Consider the following 27,491-nt stretch of genomic DNA (forward strand, 5'->3'; position numbering starts at 1 on the left):
TTAAAATATTACACATATAATAAATGTTGTTCGTAAAAAAAAAATATATATATATTGTTTTGGGATTTTTTGGTCCCCTAGCTTTCTCTTGCACAAAATGGAAAAAAAACCAAACAAACAAAAAACAACTCTCAAATTCATTAGAGGAAAAACTAAGTTGATTTTTTTCGCATTTGGCGGCACAAGCCCAATTACGACTTGGCTAACCGTATTCTGACCCTGCAGAATACTGAACAGTGAATGGTAAAAATGTCATTTTCTGATGACACATTTCCGTTAAATACTTGTAGGCCCTTATTACGAGCGGACGGACGGCTCACAGACTTATATAGTAAAAACTGCAGAAGACAATATTCATGTGAAAGGGGAAAAAGCCTTCGATAACAGGCAGCGTGATCTTCACACGTAAAGCAGAAGTTCGGATTGTGCTTTCAGCGCTTTGTGATAATAGATATATATTTTATTTGCAGAACTGCAATCAATCTGGTAGAAGGAAGTGGCGCACATTCCCAGACACGACACATTCGCCCGGGGCCTGTTTACATAAAGTATTCCAAGTGTTTGCATCAGATGGATTTCAGCTCGGATTTCAATCACTCCGTACATATACAGCATCGAGCCATCTGCGAAAACTGGGGGTCAAATGATTCAAAATGCACACAATCGAACAATACTTTAGAGAAGGTGATAGACCTGAAGCCCAGATAGTTACCGACACTGTGGTCCTGAAGAAGACGGAGGGGTGGCGGCCAGCCGAGCGGCACAACTAGGGATTCCCTAATGTAAAGGTTATTCCAGAGGTTAAATAGCATCATTATATTCTTCAGAGCTGTAACGAAGATTGTGAGACCGACCGGAGTCAAGAAGATAGCCATAATGTATACCAGTCACAGAGTCAGTAGAGGAAAAAATCTCACTGTTTTTGTTTTTCTCACCTCACCTTATTCTTTTGGGGTTTTTCCCCAGCTGCTCCTCTATTAGAAAAAGAGGAGCAAACTGAGAATATTCCCTTGAAAAAGCAACAGTCAAGTACGCGAAACGCGCGTCAGGATTGCCACCATCCGTTTTGCTTGACAGCCTGGTCTCTCTGTTCCACCTTGGTAAGATGAACCCCTTCCAGCCATATGTTTATTATGCTCATTGAGCTTGAGAATACACGTACTATGGTTGGCTCTGTGATCCCCTTACCTATAACTATATGCTATGCAGGGCTGAGGAGTCGGAGTCGGAGACCATTTTGGTGGAGTCGGAGTCAATGTCATGGAAACTGAGGAGTCGGAGATTTGGCTTACCGACTCCACAGCCCGGTCAGGGCTGTGGAATCGGAGTCGTGAAGTCGGAGCCCATTTTGGTGGAGTCACAGTCAGTGTCATGAAAATTGAGGAGTCGGAGATTTGGCTTACCGACTCCACAGCCTTGATGCTATGTACCTTGCACTGAATCATTGGCAACATTGATTTACCTATGGCTGTCATTCACCTATCTGCCTTTATGCACATTTTGCATTAATTCTTTACCTTCAAATACTGTCGATCAAAATTACTATTTAAGCCTTCGATACTCCGTTTGCTCCTGTTTTTCTCATACTAGCTTGAAGTAGGTTTTTTGACTGTGACCCATTGCGCCAACCCTTAGTGTCTCACATTATTATGCAACTGGGTTGCCTGTTTCCTCTGAGTATTCTAGTTTTGTTTTGTTTATCTCTCTCTTACTTTATTCCTGCTGTTTCCCTGAGTATACACTTTATTGTTATATTTAAATCCGCCATGCGTTTCCAGAGATATGGCCCTTTTTATTTAGTGCTACTTTTTATGGTCTTTACAAGGAGGCGTGGCTTCACAGGCTAATTACGCAAAGAAGCCTAAAGACACGCCCCCGAGGATCCTATTAGCCACACAATACTCAAAAAAGGCCAATATCTCTGGAACCATAGAGCGTATTTTAAAAATATAAAAAACAATAATCTCGGAAACAGTTGGAATTAAGCAAAAGCGAAAGGTGACCACTTATGACTTGTTGACATATCCTTTTTAATATGGTTCTTTACTTTTTTGCTTGTTTTTACAAAGCCAAGCGCTCGCTCTAACAAATTCCAAATGCACAAACCGGCAGCTCAAGAAATCTCCTCAGCGGGAAATGACATTTTGATCATGATCTTGAGATCTGTAAAGTAGGGGTCTTCCAGGAAATTGTAAAGCAACTCTCGGAACAATGATTCCTCTGTGGCAGTGATTTACTATTGATCATGTTCTACAAGTTTAAACACAGGTGACCCAACACATGAATGGTTGCAGTTGTGCCGTTCATGAGAACCTTTTTTATTACTAAACCAATATAAATATTTAAAAAAAAAAATACACTTTACTGGCATTTTTCCTTTTTAAGAATTTTTGTTATAACAAAATTCCTAAAAATAAGCGAACACCACAAACAAAAAAACCAAAATGAAAATAAAACCTTTTGTTCAATCACAAAATCAGAGACTAAATGTCAGAGAAAAAAAATATGCTGATACGAAACGGTGCGTTAAAAATGGGGAAAGATGTCTATAAAGCAATTTTAGCGGTTCCCATGGGGCTGGTCTGATGTTCCAGGAATATAATGAATGTTACTCGGGGACTGTGAGAAAAGTACAGCCTGTAAACTAAAGTTAAGCTTTCTTTTAAAATGTCACTCCCGTTCGCCCAATTTAAAGATTGGTGGTGTGGGGGGGAGGCAGAGAAAACAAAGAAAAGGCATTTGCTTCACAGAAGGTACGCATAAATTTTTGCTAGACAAAAAAACTCCACTCTGACAAGTTCGCCCGGGCCCGTAAATTCTAAGGGGGTAGCTATGGACAACTATGGAAGAAAGTTAAAAAAAAAAAAAACAACAACTCCGCTCTGGAGCAATTATACAGACTGACAAATGACGGCAAACCATTCCCATTGCACAACTGAGCTGTTCATTTGTAAATGAGCCGTCCACGGCCTTGATCAAGAAGTCTCGCTCGGACGTGGCATAGAAATTAGCAGTTTGATTTCTAAAGCAAATGTTTACTGCTCACAGACATGGGTTCAGGTCATCTTTTGACCTCTGACCTACGGGAAAAAAGGGAAGTTTATAGAGAAGGGCTTTGTTCTAGTTGCACGCCTCTTTCTGTGTGCCCATATAATGTGGCAGATTAGAAGGCCGTTTTTTTGCACATTTAGGTTGAAGATAAAAGGTAACGGATATCTAGACCGAAAACAGACCACGAAAAAGCAAGAGTGGTCGTTAAAAAAAAAATCACAGTAAATGACAAATCAATGATCTGCGTCATCCATCTTTTCAGACCGGTGCCAAAAATAGACAATTTGCTCTTTACTAGGCAAGTGCTCCCATATATTGCGTCAATTCTATAAAAAGTACATTCAAAACATGTTTACTTCGTCTGATTTTTTTTTTTTTTATCAGATTTCCACAACAAACAGTGCTTTATTTATCTGAAAAAAATATATATAAAAATTAACTATACACTTTAAAAAGGGAACCTTTCAGCAGGATTGCATACTCCAAACTAGTTATACGCACATGTAGCTCTTTAAAAGACCAGTCCAGTAATACGTTTACATGGCCAGTCCGTTCCTCCATTACGGAGAAATCAGCGTTTGAATTGATATGCAAATGAGGCTGAAGAGCTATGGTAGATCTGAAGCCTCTGTCACTCCAGTTCCAGTCTCCACACAGCGACGCCTTTTCCTGGACAAGGAGTAGAGCTGGAGTGACAGAGGCTTCAGATCTACAATAGCTTTGTAGCTTCCTTTACATACTAGTTCAAACACTGATTTCTCAGTAATGGAGGAAAGGCCGGCCATGTAAAGGTGTTGCTGGATTTGGCATTAAATTTTAAAAAGCTGGTGGGCAACGCTAGAGAGAGACCTTATTAGATATATGGTGGCCCGGCTGGCTTCTATTAATCAGCTCCCTGTTATTTACAGGTCAAGCTTTGTACACATATGGGATAGGTCGGGGCAAGGAGCAACCGGTGTGAGGCAGGGAGCAGTTGGCAGAGAAGCAGCCGGCGCGGGGCAAGGGAAGCAGCCGGCGCGGAAAAAGGGAAGCAGCCGGCGCGGAGAAAGGGAAGCAGCCGGCGCGGAGAAAGGGAAGCAGCCGGCGCGGAGAAAGGGAAGCAGCCGGCGCGGAGAAAGGGAAGCAGCCGGCGCGGAGAAAGGGAAGCAGCCGGCGCGGGGCAAGGGAAGCAGCAGGCGCGGAGAAAGGGAAGCAGCCGGCGCGGAGAAAGGGAAGCAGCCGGCGCGGAGAAAGGGAAGCAGCCGGCGCGGAGAAAGGGAAGCAGCCGGCGCGGAGAAAGGGAAGCAGCCGGCGCGGAGAAAGGGAAGCAGCCGGCGCGGAGAAAGGGAAGCAGCCGGCGCGGAGAAAGGGAAGCAGCCGGCGCGGAGAAAGGGAAGCAGCCGGCGCGGAGAAAGGGAAGCAGCCGGCACGGAGAAAGGGAAGCAGCCGGCGCGGAGAAAGGGAAGCAGCCGGCGCGGAGAAAGGGAAGCAGCCGGCGCGGAGAAAGGGAAGCAGCCGGCGCGGAGAAAGGGAAGCAGCCGGCGCGGAGAAAGGGAAGCAGCCGGCGCGGAGAAAGGGAAGCAGCCGGCACGGAGAAAGGGAAGCAGCCGGCGCGGAGAAAGGGAAGCAGCCGGAGCGGAGAAAGGGAAGCAGCCGGCGCGAGGCCAGGGAAGCAGTCGGGCAGGCCTCTTCCTACAAACAGTTTTCTCTGAAATGCTGCAGCGCTTCGTAGCTCCAATTCATGCTGCCTGTAGTTTGGGTAGTTTCAATTGGACTTCTAGGGTCTTATAAATTAGTTTAGTCCAACTGGAGGGATTCTGGTTCTGGGGCCACAACTGACATTTTAGACAGCCAAAATCTTGATGGATCATCTCTTTCGATTCTATTATTTTAGTGAAAACAGACCTGCACCATATTATATAAAAGTGTATCACCTCTAAAAGTATTTTAGATCATAAACATTTCCCGATTGAACAGTGGCCCGAAACATTTGACAAATTTATTGCCGACAATGAAAGGACACAAACGAATTCAGTCTTATAATGACGTTAGAAAACAGAAATAATGAATATTTTACCTATTTTGCACGATTTCCCATCATCCATCAGCTGCACCCCAGTTGGACAGGCACAGCTGTAAAAGGGATCCCTTGGTGACAATAAGCAAAGATGGGAGCATCCACCATTATTGTCATCGCACGGCGTTTCGACTGAAAAGAAAAAAAACAGTAATATCAGGCACGAATGAAAAGTACAAAAAGCACCCAAAGGGTTTTTCTACAAAAAAAAATAAATAAAAAGACATTTTGGCATTATTTATTGATAACAACGATACTCAGTAGTGATGAGCGAACGTGCTGGGCTAAGGTATTACCCGACAGTGCTCGGGTGCTAACTGAGTGTCTTGGGCGTGCTCGAAAAATATGTTTGAGTCCCTGTGGCTGCATGTCTCGTGGATGTTCATGTGGCAACACATGCAGGGATTGTGTAACAAACAGGAAATCTCGGCACGTGTTGCAGCTGTCGAACAGCCATGAGACATGCAGCCGCGGGGGCTCGGACATATTTTTCGAGCACGCCGAAGACACTCGGTCAGCACCCGAGCATAATTATATAACACTTTATTCGAGCATGCTCACTCATCATTATTGCTCACAAATCCAAGCCTCGGGTAGCGACTTCTACTGGTCTAAGTCTAGATTCACACGCCCAACACTCATAGTCCAAGAACGGACCACGACTGGTTACCAAACTTATATAGGGCTATGAGACTGACTAGTACAAATTGGGGTCCGGTCTTGACATCATCGAACTTCTCACGCCATTTATGTCAGATGCGTGAAATGGTCCTTAAAGCTGGCTCAAGACAGAATTCATGTCAATGAAGGCAAATATCCTAGACTCTATGGTTATTGACACATACTTCAGGAAGAGGTCGGACGTGTGTACTAAAAGGTCTGCCACGTGTGGAGGGGCAAGGACTGAGACAGACTGCTTGTGTTGGAGATGCGGCGTCAAGTCAATGGTCCAAAAAAAATAATCTGAAGTAAGGTTTACACGCTTACAATTTTTTAAATCCAAATTAGTTTCTTCATCTACAGATGAAACAGATTGAGCACGGAAACGAGCAGTAGCTTTCCTTCTGCATCATCATTTCACGAGCTACTTGACCGGCTACAGGATCTCCGATACACGAAAAAAGTAAAAAAAAAAAAACTTCAAGTGTTGGAGACCTTGTAGTGTGTGGATTTACCAAATTTCAAGAAGAGGACAGCAGCAACAATAAAGTCCCATAAAGTTCATCGTAATTTATCAGAACCTAAAGAAGGTGAGCAATATCGAACCAAAACCTCCAAGGATTTGAGAGATTCGGGTCTGGTTTTACCCTCATGGTAAACTTTATAGCTTTACACATTAAAAACAGACGAGGTGGTTAATTAATTGTGGTGGAAAAATAACTCACAATGTGGTTGTCGTTCCTGGCTAAAAACTTGTATGTCCATTGGAGAGTAAAGCGACTTAAGGATCTCTCGCCTTTTTTCTCCGATACGCTTGTTGCAGGCATGGATGGAACGAGTCTGCCAGTCAGTCCAATACAACGTATCTCCTGTCAGCGTTAAGGCAAATGGATGTGTGAGTCCTCCTTCTACAACCTTCTGCCTGTTGGTGGTATATGAAGACAGTATATGAAAGAACAAACCAGTTACAAGACAACATGGAATAATAGATCACAGGGTGCTATCTGGTCCATATAATGTGTATTAGGGCATCCAAACTCTGCCCCCCATGGTGAACACTGAAGGACCGGACAGTTGGATTTCAACAGTCTAGTAATTTTGTTTCGGGGGGTAGAGAACTTGTGAGAACCCCCTCAGCCAAGCAAAGTTCTTGGGTTTCCTCTTTCAGGAGTAGGGCAGGACTTTTTGCAGCTGTTGTCTATGAGTTTGCCTCATTAGGTCCAAGAAAATTAAAAATTAATGGATTTGTTAATACAATCCCCTATTTTCAGCATTTCTTCGTGTTCTCTTTTCATTTTACATTGAGCCTTTATTCTCAACAGTGTTTGTTCTGCTGTCAATACGGTTTCCAGAAATTAATGCTGAAAATTCCTGTGAAATTCCACACGAGAGCAGTCTAAACAGTGGCGGAGAAATGCTGGGAAAGGGTCAGAGTTGGTGAGGCAGTGACATTCCCCCGCCAAAACACCACACCCTTTCTCTACAGTTAAAGAGAACTTGTCACTTTTTTATGAATTTCTGGGGTCTGGTGGAAGTCAAGACAGTTCGGGCAGCTTTGTATCTGGGTACAGCTGAATTTAATACAAGGCTTCCCAAAGTGAGACATGACATGTTAACCAGTTAGGTGCTGAGCCCACACCATCGCCGAGCTTCAGCATAAAGAGCAGAAACTGCACCGATGCTGCCGGCTCCACTAGTGGCGTTCCCAGGGATTAGGGGCTTTCAGGGACATCATGGTCACAGGTTCTTCAGACTGGAGTCTGGCAATGAACAGCAGAAGCGGTAAGAAAGAAGTCGAGTGCTCTGCTGACACTTTCGGTCACGCCTCCAATCAGTCTCCACCCTCTTTTGCGGAGTCAAGGTGCTGCTGACAGTCAGGGAGGAGGCGGTAAACACAAAATGTTCCTGCCGATGGGGAAGGGTGGTTTGGTGGAAAATTTCTACTGCAACGGGGCGAGAGGTTTGTAGAATGCTAAACTTGCAGTTTATAGGAGGAAGGCAGGAAGAGGAAAAATGCTGCTGCTATTCGGAGAATGGTACTGCAAAACGAGGAGGTAATTTGGGGGACAATGTTGCAGCCATTGGTGAAGGGAAAGAAAATGGGACAATGCGGCTGAAAGTGCAGGTGGTACAAAAGGCGCAGTATAGTATTTGCTTTGCACTTCTAGAATGGCAGTGTGCATTAATTTGGGGCCGATTGGGATTTATGTTGCATCTGGCATTTATTTGGCGCTGCATGGTAGCACTTGTTATTTGGTGAGACAAAAATAATTCAAGACATTTGAGAACCCTAATTCCACCATTCCTTGTACAAGAAGAATAAAGAGGTGCTTGGTCAGCCATTTACTGACCAGTAAAGACTGTCCCACTCCCTCCCCAAACTTGAGGTTTAGAGGAAAAACCACTTTAGAGGAAGCGATGAAAAACAATTCAAAAACAAAAAATTTACCTGAATGAACCATCCAAATTGGCTCTGTGAATAAAACTCAGCTTGGCATCTGCCCAATAAAGTTTCTGTTCATCCAGGTCGATTGTGAGCCCATTGGGCCAATAAATATTGGAGTCCACTATGATTTTCCGTGTGCTTCCATCCATTCCAGCCCGTTCAATTCTGGGGGTTTCTCCCCAGTCAGTCCAATACATGTATCTGGGAGGAGGGGGGGGGGAATAAATAAAAAATGATGATCAATTGCAATGGAATAGGTTACAGAAAAGTCAAACAGTCTTGCATACCAGATATAACACATTAGGTAAAAGTTGATGAAAGTAGATGACTACAACCACAACCATACAAATTCCACAGAAAACCTTTAGAGGTCGTATGGGAGTCAAAGCTTTGGAGAGAGTCAACGGTTTTGAGGACATACACTATCATTAATCAAAATCTGGTAAGCACTCTTAAGGTCTCCATACTCATTAGTCTAATGCCGGTTAAACCCATGGGTTTGGCCAACAGTCAAATGTGTTGCGTGATGCCGGCCAACTGATGGTCAGGGAAGAGATCGATCGGGCATGTCCAATTTCTGAACACCGGTTGCATTGTTCTCACGTAGATAAGCAACCAGCCAACAAGTCAGCCGGCGACTTTCTCAGAACAAAGGCGCGCTTGGCCTGTGTGTGGGAGAGACAGCTGACCACCGAACCATTGGCCAATAAAATCGTTTAGCAAAGAGTCATCTAACGTGTATAGCCAGCTTTAGCTTGTACACCATGGTGTTCCATGGTAGGGGACATCCTCCCAAACAATAATACAAAATACCACAGCACTAACTCAGATACGTGGCAAATATTTACATTTTATTGATAAGTCGGAATGTGGAAACACTTAAAAAGGCCAACATTAAGATTTTAGTCCATCAAAAACTTTGACGTTCTTACCTTGTAACAGGGCTATTAACTGAATCCTTATTTTTTATTCCATTTGTACATGTATTGTCTATGTTTTTATATATTAGGTGTAATGATTGCCTATTATTGCTTTATTCAAGGCTGTGACCAAGCTCTGAGATAGACCAAAACGCTAACTTGGCCGTCTTTTCCAATTACACATACTGAATGCTCGAAAAAATATATATATATACACACACACATTTATATTTTACCCTGTTCTTCTATAAATGCAGTCTCTTCAGAAAGGAAAAGGACTAAACTCTAGCATCACCTATTGGATGTGGCAATCCTAAAAGTCAAGATCAACCCTTTAGTGGACCTTACCACATGACTAGGGATAAGAAGCCAAACCAATAAATCCATTTTCAGACACGTGTTTCGGGGGAGTTTGACCCTCATCAGGGCAAACAAGGAGATCAGACTGGCACATGGAGTACTGTGTCCAGTTTTGGGCACCGGTGCTCAGGAAGGATATAATGGAACTAGAGAGAGTACAAAGGAGGGCAACAAAATTAATAAAGGGGATGGGAGAACTACAATACCCAGATAGATTAGCGAAATTAGGATTATTTAGTCTAGAAAAAAGACGACTGAGGGGCGATCTAATAACCATGTATAAGTATATAAGGGGACAATACAAATATCTCGCTGAGGATCTGTTTATACCAAGGAAGGTGACGGGCACAAGGGGGCATTCTTTGCGTCTGGAGGAGAGAAGGTTTTTCCACCAACATAGAAGAGGATTCTTTACTGTTAGGGCAGTGAGAATCTGGAATTGCTTGCCTGAGGAGGTGGTGATGGCGAACTCAGTCGAGGGGTTCAAGAGAGGCCTGGATGTCTTCCTGGAGCAGAACAATATTGTATCATACAATTATTAGGTTCTGTAGAAGGACGTAGATCTGGGTATTTATTATGATGGAATATAGGCTGAACTGGATGGACAAATGTCTTTTTTCGGCCTTACTAACTATGTTACTATGTTACTATGTTACTATTTTATGAAACATAAAGTTGTATTGCTGCCTTTTTCATGCCAATTCTTGTACTGAGCACAGACACAGGTCAGAGTACTCCGAGTCTGGAAATTAGGTTTGCACGCGCTGTAGTCAACAAGTTTATCAGAGCCTCATCAACCTTGACCAAACGCAAGTTATAGAAGAACCAAACGAACAGAGGAAATATTTGCTTAACTGAAATAAGTTGTGCAACACAGGACCAGTCACAGCAAAGGGAAAGAGGTAACAAGTCTGTTTTGTTGCAACTACAAAGATGTACCGTAAGTTGGGAGTGCGAAAAAGAAAGGAGGAGAGGAGGTATGCGGAAGAAGGCATTTACCGAGAAGACATCCAAGGCCACATAAGCAGAGACTCAATGCCCAGGAGAAATATTATGTGGGAAAGGAGGAATACTGAACACCTATGAGCTCATCCACACACACAATCAATTGTATTCAGAAATACCACAGGAACTTCAACTTTATGATTTGGGACAGTACGTTGGGTGAGAAGATAAAAGTGAAAGCTTGGCACTTGGCGGTAAACTCACTCCCACCAGGTTCTGCCAATGTGACTGATGCCATTTAATGAAAATGAATTACTGCCAATGCATTGTTAGAAGACTTGCTACAGGCACTGGAAAAAAAAGTGGTGTATAAGTGGACAATGGCACTCTTCAAGGAGTCCCAGATGCCACCTATGAATTGGCATTCCTTCATTTCTTTGTTCGTACTGGTGGTATTGGCTCAGTTTATTTTACTTGCCGGTTAAGAAAACTCAACTACTTACTGGCAAATCCATAAATAAAAAGGCAAAATAAGGTTTGAAGATGGGTTAGAAAACTATCCTATGTGTAGTGGATCATTTACATGTATTATGCAGGTCAGTGTGAACGCAGCCTTATGTGTCATGGTGGATGTAGTTTCGGAATAAAATCATTATAACAAAGCATGTCGTCATTGGCAATTAAAATTATTCTACCTGCACTGCAAATTGGGTTTTTATCAAAATGTATAACATTTATGCCATTACCAATAAACCAAATAAAAATATGGCTAGAGAGTGGTCCGAAAAGATGAGAAGACCTCATTGTGTTGCATAAACAAGGAAAGGATACAAAGGCATTGACTGAATATTCCCAGAGATGCGGTTGGAAGAATTGTTCACAGGTTCAAAGGTCTAGGCACACCAGCTACCTGAACGTGACGGAAAGAGGAAGCCATTAAAAGAGGTCTGGATACACATGATGAGAGCATTATACTGCCTCTGTACAAATCCCTAGTTAGACCGCACATGGAGTACTGTGTCCAGTTTTGGGCACCGGTGCTCAGGAAGGATATAATGGAACTAGAGAGAGTACAAAGGAGGGCAACAAAATTAATAAAGGGGATGGGAGAACTACAATACCCAGATAGATTAGCGAAATTAGGATTATTTAGTCTAGAAAAAAGACGACTGAGGGGCGATCTAATAACCATGTATAAGTATATAAGGGGACAATACAAATATCTCGCTGAGGATCTGTTTATACCAAGGAAGGTGACGGGCACAAGGGGGCATTCTTTGCGTCTGGAGGAGAGAAGGTTTTTCCACCAACATAGAAGAGGATTCTTTACTGTTAGGGCAGTGAGAATCTGGAATTGCTTGCCTGAGGAGGTGGTGATGGCGAACTCAGTCGAGGGGTTCAAGAGAGGCCTGGATGTCTTCCTGGAGCAGAACAATATTGTATCATACAATTATTAGGTTCTGTAGAAGGACGTAGATCTGGGGATTTATTATGATGGAATATAGGCTGAACTGGATGGACAAATGTCTTTTTTCGGCCTTACTAACTATGTTACTATGTATGTTACTATGTTACATTACCGGTTACCACCACTGAGGAGGCCAGTGGTCAAAAATCCTCACTAGACTGCAAAAGACCCGTAGAAAGATTTGGCGGCAGCAGCACTGATGTTTCAGTTTGCACATTAAGACACTTATCAAAGGCAGAAAGTTTCCATTCCCGAATTCCAAGACATCACCTTTACGGACCCAAAAGCACAAGGAAATCCGCTCCAATATGTTCAAAACCATAAACAGGATCAACAGAAGAAGCTTTAAAACTCTGACCAGTGCAAGGATGAAACAAAACTGTAAAAAGGTTGAGGGATGAAGCAAACCCTAAAAAATACCCTGCACAGTACAGCACGACGGGGGCTCGGTGATGCATACAGCAAAACACGATGGAGGTTTTGTGATGCCTACAGCACAACGGACGCTCAGTGACAACATGGGGGAGCTCCGCTTCCTCTGGCACAGGAAACCTACAGTACGGCGCAACGGAGGTTCAATGATGCCTCCTACAGAACAGAGTGATGGGGACTCAGTGATCCTACAGTACAGCCTGACGGGGGCTCAGTGATGCCTCCTACAGTACAGCATGATGGAGGATCAGTGATGCCTCCTACAGTACAGCACGACGGGAGTCTCGGTGATGCCTCCTACAGTACAGCATGATGGAGGATCAGTGACAAATTGGGGCTGCTTTGCTGCCTCTAACATTGGAAACCTGCAGTGTGTGGAGGACAAGATGGATTAAATCCATTATGAAGAAATGCTAGTAGAGGACATCTTGTCTTCTGTGATGAAGCTGAAGATTGACACCTCTGTGAGAATTTTGGGAAACCACTTGTTATATTAGTTGTGTGGAGATATTTACATTGCAATAAACCAAACAAAATGCAGAAAGTTTGTAAATTTTGCCAATTAATCTAACTTGAAACTGGTGTTAAGTAATTTGACTGCAACCAGGTAACAGCAGGGACTTCAACAAGGAATGCGGTCAATCAAGGAGTTAGGCTGATCGTTGGACTCAAACACAGATTTAGTAGAGATTCGAGACAATAAACTCAGGTTATATGGAATCCTATAAAACTAGATAAGAATCAGCTCCAACCTTCGTGCCCCAGAAAGTTCAGCATGCTCAATATGACAAGCTAGCTTAAAAATGGAATGCATCTGTATTTTTTTTATTTATTAGTAAAATATAAAGCTGCTTATAACCTCCAACTGTAGATATTTTTATTTTCTGTACTTGAATGAGGGGCAGCCAGCTTCTCTAAAGGGTTAATTCCATCTTTCTACATGGACTATTGTCGGATAGAGCTTGTAAATACAAGCAATTTTGCAACTTGCTGCTTCTTAAATTTTTTAGCCATTCTTGAGATATGGACACTTTCTTGTTTACAGCTCGTTTCCTTGGAGACCGACCACCACTGCTGGACAGAACATTTGTAAGTGCTTACAAGCCTTTTCCTGTTGAGCTTGAAAGCACAATCTGGAAGCTGGACAGGATCACTGGAGCGTGCCGATATCGCTTAATCCTGGTCATCTTCAGTGCAGTGCCTACAAGAGAGGTGGTCAGTGTCCTAGGCAACGAGCTGTAAACAAAAACGAGCTGTTAAAAAAAAGCACTAATAATTCAAGAAAGCAGATGAGGTTTAACAATGATAAATGTAAGGTTATACACATGGGAAGAGGGAATCAATATCACCATTACACACTGAACGGGAAACCACTGGGTAAATCTGACAGGGAGAAGGACTTGGGGATCCTAGTTAATGATAAACTTACCTGGAGCAGCCAGTGCCAGGCAGCAGCTGCCAAGGCAAACAGGATCATGGGGTGCATTAAAAGAGGTCTGGATACACATGATGAGAGCATTATACTGCCTCTGTACAAATCCCTAGTTAGACCGCACATGGAGTACTGTGTCCAGTTTTGGGCACCGGTGCTCAGGAAGGATATAATGGAACTAGAGAGAGTACAAAGGAGGGCAACAAAATTAATAAAGGGGATGGGAGAACTACAATACCCAGATAGATTAGCGAAATTAGGATTATTTAGTCTAGAAAAAAGACGACTGAGGGGCGATCTAATAACCATGTATAAGTATATAAGGGGACAATACAAATATCTCGCTGAGGATCTGTTTATACCAAGGAAGGTGACGGGCACAAGGGGGCATTCTTTGCGTCTGGAGGAGAGAAGGTTTTTCCACCAACATAGAAGAGGATTCTTTACTGTTAGGGCAGTGAGAATCTGGAATGCTTGCCTGAGGAGGTGGTGATGGCGAACTCAGTCGAGGGGTTCAAGAGAGGCCTGGATGTCTTCCTGGAGCAGAACAATATTGTATCATACAATTATTAGGTTCTGTAGAAGGACGTAGATCTGGGTATTATTATGATGGAATATAGGCTGAACTGGATGGACAAATGTCTTTTTTCGGCCTTACTAACTATGTTACTATGTTACTATGTCTGAAAAGTTTTATAAGTAGTAAATTGCAAAAGTGCTCCTTTTTACAAACACTATCTGACATTAACCATCTATGAAGATGGAAATAACCCTTTAACAACATTTAGGGATAGTCTTTACAGGAGGCACATGTTCTAATCATGTTCTGATCTGTGCACATCACTTTTTGTATGTGATTTGCATACTTCTGGCCACATTCCAACTAGATGGGTCAGGCTCACTTGTATGGAGCAAAGCCACAGACGATTAGTTGGCATGTGACCACATGTATGCAAATCACATATTTGAGCTCATACTGATCCTGGCACCGGAGAATCCCGATAGATTCACACATTTAGAGTCATATCAAATGTCTGCAAGCTTAAGAGCCCAAGCCTGGACAACCCCTTTAAATCTTGCAAATTTCACAGCTGTTGACAGCCGCAGCTTGCACTGAGCAGTGCGAGATCTCAGCAGTAGCAAGGAGGAGGGTCACTGAGGAGTCGACAATCAGGTTAGCTGGGAAGAGATTAGATTAAACTTTCGTAAAGGACTACACATGAGAGCTCAATAATTCAGTTGGTGCCCCTTTGGTCTGGTATGATTTTCTATGGCAATCGGTCCTCGTACTTACCAGGCCCAGGATCCCGGGACGAGGATGTCCGATGCAGAAATTAAGATTGGCTGCCAATTAAGACTGGAAGCAGAACCAAAAGCAGCGCGAATCAAATTACGGTACTCGTCCTATCAGGCATGTTCGTGAACCATTTACTATGTGACTAAACAACCGCCTCTTTTCTACGGAACCAGATTTCATAAATAATGGAGCCGCCAACGACGATCATTCATTTTGATTTATTATTACAGATAAGTTACAAAAAAAAAATGTATGAGGCAGGGCTATTAATCACATAATGGAGCTGCCAAAAGTAAAAATAATCTATCGGCAATCCAAATATGAATTATCAGATAAAATCTATCTATAATAAAGACATAAAATAAATGGGTAATGATACAATAAATCAAGACAAAGTTATAAAAAATAAAAATAATACATTAGACTAGTTCTAGACCTAAAATAATAAAAAGAAGACATCACCCCAAATAACCAAAATGCTTCTAACTTCGCAAACTTTACTAACTATACGGCTATAGTAACGGTGGCTACGGTAGCCGATCACACGCCTGCATCTGACTGTCAATTTTTAAGTGGCCAAAACTTATGGATTTTATTTTTTAGATCAAGGGTACGCTCACACGTTGGGTTTTTGGGGTTTAAGAAAAAAAAAAAGACACATTACGGGTACATTTATTCATTTTTTTAATGTACCGCACAAAAAAAACATGAAATCCGCTTGGAAAATGTATGTATGTATGTATATAACAAAAAAACACATGTAAAAGACAAAACTATAACTGCCAAGAGGGAAGGTTATGGGTGCAGAAAAAACAGCTGGAAAAAGCCATGTGTGAACACCCTATGGGTTCCGATGCCGGACTCCTCTGGCAATAAAAGCCAATTGGCGGTCTTTTGAGAACTTGTTTAGACCGGCCAACCGTACCTCCTTGTGCACAGAACGATGTGCTGCCGAGAACGAGGATTTTTACGTTAAGCTTAAAATTCATCTCTCTCAATGATCGGACGTTTTACTTGTTCGTTGGGAGACGGGAAGTCTGTTTAGAAGGCCGATAATCAGGAAAATCACTCTCTAAATACACATTAAAGGGGTTGTACACTACTAGGACAACCCCTTCTAAAAACTAAAGGTTATGCCTCGTTAAAATAAAAAACCTATACTCCCCTCCCATGCCGATGCCGTTCCAGCGGTGGCGGCACTCGCTCTCCCCGGGGCGGTGATGCAGTGGAGTGACACATGATGCCCGGCGCCCAATTAGTGCTGCCATCACTGTCTCCGCCTTTGGACAAACTGAACATGAAGAGGAAGCCGGGGGTCAGGTAATCTCTGACTTCATCTTCACGTTCAGTTTGTCGGAAGGCGGAGACAGTGATGGCAGCACTGATTGGGCGCCGGCATCACGTTACAGCACCGCATCACGGCCTCAGGGAAAGCGAGTGCTGACACCGCGGGAACGGCGCCGGCTCCGGAGGAGAGTGTAGGCTTTATTACTTTATCGGGGCCAAACATTCAGTTTAAGAAGGGGTTGTCCTAGTAATGGACAACCTCTAACTATTACTTGACCGTTTGTGCTGGTTGAAAAAGACATATACTGCCAAAAGAAGGTCAGTGTCTGTAGTGACTCCATTGGCCCTCTCGTTGGAATACTATTTTTCGACACAAACCTTGACTTAGTTCTCGGCGCAGAGCACTGTACCAATGTGAAGCTAGCCTTACACTAGATCAGCACAATGGGCAGGCAGCATCACAGTCATCACTATCGGGGTGTAGCTCCATTTTCTTTGCCTTGTGTTGTTCCCATTATTCCATGTATGAATACAACTGACAACTGGGTGTGTCCGTACAAATTCCCTTATTACTAGCACTGATTGGACCATCCAAATGGTGAAAATGGTCAATACTTTTCATTATTCTCATTCTTGGCAAGAAGGCCGCCTTCTACCAAACTGGTGCCCGGACCACACAACAGCGTGGGCACGTCTCGTTTTTTTTTTATTTGAGGTTGTCACACTAGATCAATTCTACCTCTTACTCACTGACCACATTTATTTTATTGCTATGATTTCAGAATTCAATAATGTCTGAAACGCCAGACAACGTCCATTATACAGAGATTGTCTATGAAGAAGCTCATTCTGCTAATCCACATTAAAAGGTGTATTTCAATTTTATATATATATATATATATATATATATATATATATATATATATATATATATATATATATATATATATATATATATATATATATATATACAGTTAGGGTCAGAAATATTTGGACAGTGACACAATTTTCGCGATTTGGGCTCTGCATGCCACCACATTGGATTTGAAATGAAACCTCTACAACAGAATTCAAGTGCAGATTGTAACGTTTAATTTGAAGGGTTGAACAAAAATATCTGATAGAAAATGTAGGAATTGTACACATTTCTTTACAAACACTCCACATTTTAGGAGGTCAAAAGTAATTGGACAAATAAACATAACCCAAACAAAATATTTTTATTTTCAATATTTTGTTGCAAATCCTTTGGAGGCAATCACTGCCTTAAGTCTGGAACCCATGGACATCACCAAACGCTGGGTTTCCTCCTTCTTAATGCTTTGCCAGGCCTTTACAGCCGCAGCCTTCAGGTCTTGCTTGTTTGTGGGTCTTTCCGTCTTAAGTCTGGATTTGAGCAAGTGAAATGCATGCTCAATTGGGTTTAGATCTGGAGATTGACTTGGCCATTGCAGAATGTGCCACTTTTTGGCACTCATGAACTCCTGGGTAGCTTTGGCTGTATGCTTGGGGTCATTGTCCATCTGTACTATGAAGCGCCGTCCAATCAACTTTGCAGCATTTGGCTGAATCTGGGCTGAAAGTATATCCCGGTACACTTCAGAATTCATCCGGCTACTCTTGTCTGCTCTTATGTCATCAATAAACACAAGTGACCCAGTGCCATTGAAAGCCATGCATGCCCATGCCATCACGTTGCCTCCACCATGTTTTACAGAGGATGTGGTGTGCCTTGGATCATGTGCCGTTCCCTTTCTTCTCCAAACTTTTTTCTTCCCATCATTCTGGTACAGGTTGATCTTTGTCTCATCTGTCCATAGAATACTTTTCCAGAACTGAGCTGGCTTCTTGAGGTGTTTTTCTGCAAATTTAACTCTGGCCTGTCTATTTTTGGTATTGATGAATGGTTTGCATCTAGATGTGAACCCTTTGTATTTACTGTCATGGAGTCTTCTCTTTACTGTGGACTTAGAGACAGATACACCTACTTCACTGAGAGTGTTCTGGACTTCAGTTGATGTTGTGAACGGGTTCTTCTTCACCAAATTAAGTATGCGGCGATCATCCACCACTGTTGTCATCCGTGGACGCCCAGGCCTTTTTGAGTTCCCAAGCTCACCAGTCAATTCCTTTTTTCTCAGAATGTACCCAACTGTTGATTTTGCTACTCCAAGCATGTCTGCTATCTCTCTGATGGATTTTTTCTTTTTTTTCAGCCTCAGGATGTTCTGCTTCACCTCAATTGAGAGTTCCTTTGACCGCATGTTGTCTGCTCACAGCAACAGCTTCCAAATGCAAAACCACACACCTGGAATCCACCCCTGACCTTTTAACTACTTCATTGATTACAGGTTAACGAGGGAGACGCCTTCAGAGTTAATTGCAGCCCTTAGAGTCCATTGTCCAATTACTTTTGGTCCCTTGAAAAAGAGGACGCTATGCATTACAGAGCTATGATTCCTAAACCCTTTCTCTGATTTGGATGTGGAAACTATCATATTGCAGCTGGGAGTGTGCACTTTCAGCCCATATTACATATATAATTTTATTTCTGAACATGTTTTTGTAAACAGCTAAAATAACAAAACTTGTGTCACTGTCCAAATATTTCTGGCCCTAACTGTATATATATATATATATATATATATATATATATATATATATATTACAGTATCCAAAAGGGGTTGTCCTAAATAACAAAAAAAAGTGAATATGTGAGATATAAATATATATCTCAAGAAAAGGACCCACTTGACTGAGCTGAGACATAACCTAGGGAGAAGAGTGGACCCGCTTACAAAACAGGATCCTCTCATACACCCGGCGCACCTTAGGTGGTCATTCTTAGATGGAGGGGGGCACTATAACTAGTATGTTTTGTGTTCCAAAGAAGGACCTTTAAAGGGGTTGTCCACTAATAGGACATCACCTTTTTGATCTAAAATGTTTGGCCCCGATAAAATAAACCCATACTAACCTCCTCTGCCGACACAGTTCCCAAAGTGTTAGCGCTTGCGGTCTGGGGGCTCTCGGGCAGTTGTTGTGACATGTGACCCCGGCGTCCAATCAGCGCTGGAGTCAGTGTCTCCTCCTTCGGACAAATCGAACACAAAGAGGTAGTCCGGGCTGCAGCCGATCTCTGACTTCCTCTTCATGTTCAATTTGACTGGAGGCGGGGACAGAGATGCCAGCGCTGATTGGGCGCCGCTGGGTCACACGTCGCAATACCACACAGTAACGGCGCTAGCACGGGAGGCGAGTATGGGGGGGAGGGGTTGTTTTGTTTTTTAAAATCTGGACCAACCGTGGGGAATGAGAAGGAGTTGTCCAAGTAGTGGACAACTTCTTTAATATTACCGCAATTAGTAGGAAAACACCTGTAATACGCAGTCTTTATGAGCGCTCAGGATTGCAGAGAAATATTATACAATAATATTAACGCATTTCGGGGAACACAGGTACTTTTAATAGAGTACCTGTAAATGCAGCAAAAATAAGGACAGACCCTTAAACCAAGACTCTGTAATATACTGGCTTTGCCGTAGTGTTATCCGCTGCAGCTCTGCTAGCCTTCTAATTGATAAGCTCTCGTGCCAGCCACACCAGTAATAGAAAGCTGTCTGCCTACACTGTGCATAGGCAGAAAGCTGCCAACTAAACATAGGGGCCAGGGTTTGCCAGAATGCACGACTATCAAGAGCAACAGAGCAGAAGATCTCACCGAGAGGACTAGCAGAGCTACGGCAACAGTCTCTACCTTCACCTTAGGCTGTTTTCAGTCTGAAGTTATCAATTGAAGAAAAGAATTTTAAAAAAAACCCTTTTAAATAGTGAAATGTGGCAATTTGAACCTTCCCTTTAAAATCTAGCTTGTACGCGCCGTCCCTCAAGATCTGAAAAAAGTTACAAAGGATAATCTAGAGGAATAAGAATGACACCGCTCTGAGCCGTACGAGAGGCACAACCGTGGTGTACTCATTTGTGCGCGTACGGCCGGGGACCCGGTAGTTTGAGAAACCTCACTTGCTGTGGTTGAGCTTAAAATAGAGGCCGCCACTCGCCAGCATATGTTCATTCCTCACAAGCCAAAATGCAATGTCAACAATCTCAGCACGACGGATCTGTTCAGAGCAACCGTGTCAAGAGTATTGAGGGCCAAGGAGGCTCGGCCTTACCCAAGAAACATCTCCGGAATTACTCGGACTGTTGAGAATCTGCAGCCTGTACCTCCAGGACTCGCTCGTCCCCGAATATATATATATATATATATATATATATATATATAGATATATATATATAGATATATAGATAGATAGATAACTAATTGTAACAAAAGAACACACAGATGTATTTAAAAGGGGTATTCCCATCTCCAAGATCCTATCCCAATATGTAGTAGGTGTAATAATAATAAATATTAGAAAATATCTCCAATTAGAAATGTAGTATAGTTCTTCTGATTCAATGAGTCGCTTACCCCGTGTACAGGGCATTGCAGGATCTTAGGTATCCATGGTTACGACCACTGATATAGTGATAGTTAGTTAGCTAGTGGTCGTAACCATGGAAAACGAAGGTTCTGCAATGCCCTGTACATGAGGAAAGAGACATATTGAATCAGAAGAACTTTACTACATTTCTAATTGGAGGAATTTGCTAATATATACTGCAGCTCCATCTCCCTCTTTTAGTTACAATTTGAAAGCAGCGAGAAGGGGACTACCAGATGCTGGGAACTGAGGACGATGGATGTTTCCACTATTAAAATTAACTCACTAGTGCTATTCCCTTGTCACATGGTAAGTCCAGAAAATAAAATAAAAATTCTCTACATTCCTAAAAGGTAAATGACTATAGAGGAGACAATGGTCGACGGCAAGAGATCATAACCTACCCATGAGCAGGATCCAATGCTATTGCCCTGGGTTGGTCCAGATCTTGCCAAAAAATGACTTTTCTGTAAGTGCCATTGAGGTTGGCAACCTCTATCCGGTTGGTTTCAGAGTCCGTCCAATAAAGTTTCTTGCCAATCCAGTCGCAAGCCAGACCATCCGGAGATACCAGGCCGGAGATGATGACATGCTGCGAGCTCCCGCTCTGGTTGTAGGAGATTTCTTTTATCGACTCCTCGCTGACATCTGTCCAGTATATAAGTCCTTGAGAGTAAAAGAAATCCACGGCAGCTGCGTCCTCCAAACCGCTCACCACCACCACCGAATCTAATTTGGCTCCCCCTGTGTCAACCAATCTGACGTCTCGGCGGTTGGCAAAAAGTAGTAAAGGTGATCCTGAAATAACAAAGATTAAGAAAAAACATTAAAAACACTTTAAAAAAATTTTTAAAAAAGGTTTTTTTGGAGTAAATTTTACCAAACTGTAATTAAGTTAGCCCACCTCACTTAATTTAGGCATTTTGCAGGTGTAATTTTGTGCCAACAATGTTCAATATTTTCAGATTTTCAACTTAAAACTTGTCTAAAACATTGAAACGATGCCCACATTGGTCTGTATTTTGTAGTGTGCAACGAAAAGTATTTGGGATACTTCGACACAACTTACAATTCAGGACTTTTTTGATGCAGTTTGCTCCAAAAACAATTCCCTGGGCTTCATTTTCAATATTTAAATTGCCCTCAAAACACAGATCAAAGTAGACCGAAATTGCTGTTTTTGATGGGACCGGTGGCCCATCTGATGTGAATGGTGGCCTCCTGATCAAGAAGGATCGGGCTGTTGTAATTTTTTGGCAGCAGCTTTCTCTTCCCTCCCCGTTAAAAACACAAGTCGAGCCCGGCCCTCAATCGAGCCCCGCCCCAAGTAGAGCCCCACCCCCAGTAGAGCCCAGCCCTCAGTCGAGCCCCGCCCTCAGTCGAGCCCGGCCCTCAGTCGAGCCCCGCCCTCAGTCGAGCCCGGCCCCCAGTCGAGCCCGGCCCTCAGCCGAGCCCCACCCTCAGCCGAGCCCAGCCCAGCCCTAATCTGACTGCTGGGACCCACAGCAATTGTCATAAGGCGGTCCAATGTCCCCAGTTCTACTTTACCAAAATGTATTAAAAAAGGGTCGACCATCTCTGGAGACAATTTTAATTTTTTCCCTTAAATACATGTATTTGGGGCTAAAAAAACAAAAAACACCACTTAATGCAGTTGAGCATCATTACAAAATATTACACCACTAGCTTTTAGAAGATCTTTCTTTCCCTGCAAATTCATCTTTGACTTTAAAAAGGCAAACAGTGCAACATTTTTATTGACGCCCAATTCCAAAAAATAATTATTTTTTGCCGAAATACATAGTAACATAGTAACATAGTTAGTATGGCCAAAAAAAGACATTTGTCCATCCAGTTCAGCCTATATTCCATCATAATAAATCCCCAGATCTACGTCCTTCTACAGAACCTAATAATTGTATGATACAATATTGTTCTGCTCCAGGAAGACATCCAGGCCTCTCTTGAACCCCTCGACTGAGTTCGCCATCACCACCTCCACAGGCAAGCAATTCCAGATTCTCACTGCCCTAACAGTAAAGAATCCTCTTCTATGTTGGTGGAAAAACCTTCTCTCCTCCAGACGCAAAGAATGCCCCCTTGTGCCCGTCACCTTCCTTGGTATAAACAGATCCTCAGCGAGATATTTGTATTGTCCCCTTATATACTTATACATGGTTATTAGATCGCCCCTCAGTCGTCTTTTTTCTAGACTAAATAATCCTAATTTCGCTAATCTATCTGGGTATTGTAGTTCTCCCATCCCCTTTATTAATTTTGTTGCCCTCCTTTGTACTCTCTCTAGTTCCATTATATCCTTCCTGAGCACCGGTGCCCAAAACTGGACACAGTACTCCATGTGCGGTCTAACTAGGGATTTGTACAGAGGCAGTATAATGCTCTCATCATGTGTATCCAGACCTCTTTTAATGCACCCCATGATCCTGTTTGCCTTGGCAGCTGCTGCCTGGCACTGGCTGCTCCAGGTAAGTTTATCATTAACTAGGATCCCCAAGTCCTTCTCCCTGTCAGATTTACCCAGTGGTTTCCCGTTCAGTGTGTAATGGTGATATTGATTCCTTCTTCCCATGTGTATAACCTTACATTTATCATTGTTAAACCTCATCTGCCACCTTTCAGCCCAAGTTTCCAACTTATCCAGATCCATCTGTAGCAGAATACTATCTTCTCTTGTATTAACTGCTTTACATAGTTTTGTATCATCTGCAAATATCGATATTTTACTGTGTAAACCTTCTACCAGATCATTAATGAATATGTTGAAGAGAACAGGTCCCAATACCGACCCCTGCGGTACCTCACTGGTCACAGCGACCCAGTTAGAGACTATACCATTTATAACATGCATTTAGGAAAAAAAAAAGAAGTGTATTCAAACAAATGTAATCAAAGAATGTGACCTTCGACAGACAAAAAAAAAGGAAATATTTACTTTAAATGTCAATTCATATAAAAATGAATGTCCAAGGTCAGAGCGATACTGCGTAATCACTCAAATGGTTTATAAAGGAAAGAAAACCTTCAAATGTAATAATAAAATCTCTGTTTTTTTGCTTTAACATCTGTGTACAGAACGCCAAGTATCAGGAATTTCCCCACATCAAAAGAAAGGAATACAAGGTGAGCGAACGTGCGTAGTGGGATATGGCCGACCACCTGTAAGGGATCACTGTATAAAAGGTCATCTGGGGGTTTCAACCTAAAAAGGGTCATGAAGCAGACAAAAAAAAAAAACCATTGACCTTAAATATAGGGTGAGGTGCAACGCGACTACGCATTTCTTCCAGGTCAAATGAAGACAAAAATTAGTTCCTTTTGCGGAGTAGGACTTGAAGCAGCTGCGATTGGTCCCACGACTTTCAACTGTACTGTGTCATCAGGGCGGCAATACACTTAAGGGGAATCTGTCAGATAGCTTAGGAGGGTTGTGGGCATGTAGGTCATAGGAAGCTGAATAAAATTATACTTTGATATCAGAGATCCGATGTCTTATTCCAGAGAAATCCAAGTTTTTCTTAATATGTAAATGAGCTGTTAAGATCTATGGGCCGGACATAGATCTCCCTGAGAATCTGCCTCCAGAAATTATTGAAAATGAAAAGGAGAGTGACCAGTGTGAGAACTTTACATCAGGAGAGAAGATGGTCAACCATTACATGCCTCACACTGTTAACACTCCCTTTCATTTAAAATAAGCTTTGGAGGCGGATTCTTGGAGAGATCTATGTCCGGCCCATAGATCTTAACAGCTCATTTAAAATATTAAGAAAAACGGGGATTTCTCTGGAATAATACATCGGATCGCGGATATCAAGGTATAGATTTATTCAGCTTCCCATGACCTACGTGACCGTAGATGGCTTAGGAGGATTGATTCAAGTGACAAATTTTCTTTAAAACCTATGGCAACATAGGACGTTCTTATGGCCTAATTTTTAGAAAGACGCTGAAATAAAATATAAAATGGATCTGTTGCATAACTGATGCAGACAAAAAGGGTCCATCTGGGTTCCGTTAGACATTTGTTTTCGAAATCGAAAAAAAAATCTGAATGATGAGTTCGGTTTTCTGTTCTAAGGACTAACAATGGAATCCAGATGGAAGAGATAAAAGGTCCCCGTGATGCCATAATAGTCAATGGGATTTGAACAAGTTACGTAACGGATCAGTTTTTGTTGATATTCGTTCAGTTTGTCAGTTTTTCGAATTGGGACAGAATCGAAATGTGAAAATGGAAATGTGAACGAAAACAATTCACTAGTAGTATCCTTCACACGATGTTGTGCGTTTCCGTACGGTCTACAGCTTATAAGTGAGGGAGATCTACCTTCGCCTTCCCGTCAGGCGAGTTTTAGAACTGGCTTAGAACAATAAACGAAGATCATTAAGTGATGTTATTTGTTCTAACCCCAATAAAAACCACAATGTGACCTGGCACACAAAGGCGCTGATGTGACAATGGGCTGGTAACGGGGGGGGGGGGGGGGGGGGGCAGAGGCTAGCTGGACATATTAAAGTGGCCAAAACTACGACGCGGCAGTCGTTAACTAAGATTTTCAGTTTCTCTATTGAAGCGCGAGGCAACTGTCAAATTTTTCAGCTACATTAGGCACGATCCCCTAGACAAAGCGCAAAAAAACAGGGGTAATGTAACTCCGGATTGTAAGGATTTGTCGTAGGGACAAAGGAATGCTACATTTTTCTCTCTTAAGCATTCCCTTCATTTCATTCAGCTGCAACAAAAACTATAAGGAATAAAAAAATGATAATAATAATAATAATCTACGTGTCCCAGGGGAGACCAGATGTCCCTGTCCAAGAACTTGAGTCTGGCCGTAGGGCAATCTCCCACAGAAGGCAACCCATCACTGCTGTAAGAAAAGGAGAAAAATAAGACTATATCCGCCAGGTTTTGCCACCCATTGTCTGTTCCTCTCTCAACACCTCTTAAACGACCCTTGGGTCAGTCTCCTGGCATCTTGCTTAGTAACAATTCAGTTTCTCTGAAGAAAGTTCTTCAAGGGTTTGTTTTTAAACTCAATACTAAAAGGAGATTGGACAATTGCCCACTGGGCCCATTGCGACAACAAGGTCTACCTTTATAGTACACACCCTGATGAAGGAGGCCTAAGGCCTACTTTTGCTCAGCAGCCATTTTAGAGACTTTGGATCAAGACTCCATGTTGTGTTCGAGTTTCTTTGTTCACAATCAAGAAGAAATCTAGTGGGTTATCCCACCCTGCTTGTGTGGAAGCTACACCGTGCCAATTCCAAGAAATGGTCTACTACAGGCAGATATCATCAGAACTGTATACGTCATTAGCAGTAGTGAGTATTATGAGAAGGAATAAGCTTGACTTCCCATCGAAGTATATGGTCATAATTTTGTATAAGTAAAGCTGTCAGACACTAGTCTGGCGGGAACCGGAGTATGAATCTAACTACCTGTTAGAGAGTCTCTCTTGTTCCTCCGTTGCAACAACATGTACCTGCACCACGTGGCTCGGTCCCTATCAATCTGTTTACTTTGAGACATCTTCTGTTGAAGGTAGACAAGCGATACTGATGACTTACCCTATAAGAAAACTATACACAATATTAAGCCGTAGTAGTAGGGCGATTTTTAATCTTTTTTGGGGTGTGTGTACTATAAAGGTAGGCTGTGTTGTCACAATGGCTCCCCTTACAGTATATTGCTTAATTCATGTAATAAGATGTACCATAAAAAAAATTATGTTGTGGTACCGTGTCAGTGTGTAAATACTTTTATGCCCAAAAATGACAAAAAGTATTCTAGGAATGATACCTTTATTTGCTAAACAGAAAAATTATATTTGCAGCTTTCTCGGCAAAGAGGCTCCTTCTTCAGGCAAATAAAAAAAAATGAATACAAGCTTAGGTTCGAAGAAAATGTCCTCTTGCAGCCAACGTGGACTCAGGTAAAGGCTTTTGCAGTTAACTAGTAATAATAATGGAGGCGGAAAGAGAAGGAAGAAGGCAAAAAGCCAAGAGACAGACAACAACTGTACTATTAAACGTGAGAGCGCGGCAGAGAGCGACGTTAGCCACATTTACTTCATTTCTGTACCCAACAATGGGTCATTGTTCAACATTTCACAACTATCTAAAGTTGTTTTTTTTGTTTTTTTTTAGTGCACACCTGGTGGGCTGGAAGTCGAATCCACTGTATGACAACCCCCACTACTTCCCGAACACTGATCTCCGAGTCACTAGTACAAAAGTCTACCAACATTAATGCATTTATACTATGGCATAAAAATATATATAATTATCTTCTATGCTGCTGCCCATAAGGGGGTGATGGCGCCTTCCACCTTTATTTTGCCGTGTTGCACGAACAGGAGACAGCACATTTAACGCAAAAATCAGAGGAAGTTATCGGAGTACTAGTTAAAAAAAATAAAAAACTACAGTTTCTATAAAATAAACTGCTAAAATCGATTTCTTGCCTCGATCTTCATGAAAGAAAAGGAGTTAGTATTTATCAACCAGGTCTTCAAAGATGGAAAACAGCAACTGGGTGATGACTTGAAAAACAGGCAACCCCAAACAAAAAATATATATATATAAAAAAAAAAAACAACAACACACCATTCCATTCCAAG

General features: G+C 42.3%; 1 protein-coding gene across 1 annotated transcript in view; it reads right to left on the minus strand.

Annotated features, from left to right (window-relative positions):
- LRP5 (LDL receptor related protein 5) overlaps positions 1–27,491 on the minus strand; it is a 125,949-nt gene that overhangs the window by 69,475 nt on the left and 28,983 nt on the right. The window contains exons 2-5 of the mRNA XM_069740340.1: positions 21,249–21,642; positions 8,217–8,414; positions 6,493–6,689; positions 5,108–5,239 (exon numbers count right to left, since the gene is read on the minus strand). Of these exons, the coding sequence (XP_069596441.1) occupies positions 5,108–5,239; positions 6,493–6,689; positions 8,217–8,414; positions 21,249–21,642 (921 nt within the window). The remainder of the gene's footprint in view (positions 1–5,107; positions 5,240–6,492; positions 6,690–8,216; positions 8,415–21,248; positions 21,643–27,491) is intronic.

Source organism: Ranitomeya imitator, chromosome 9 (assembly GCF_032444005.1).
Source record: "Ranitomeya imitator isolate aRanImi1 chromosome 9, aRanImi1.pri, whole genome shotgun sequence".
In the NCBI taxonomy this organism is placed as follows: Eukaryota; Metazoa; Chordata; class Amphibia; order Anura; family Dendrobatidae; genus Ranitomeya; species Ranitomeya imitator.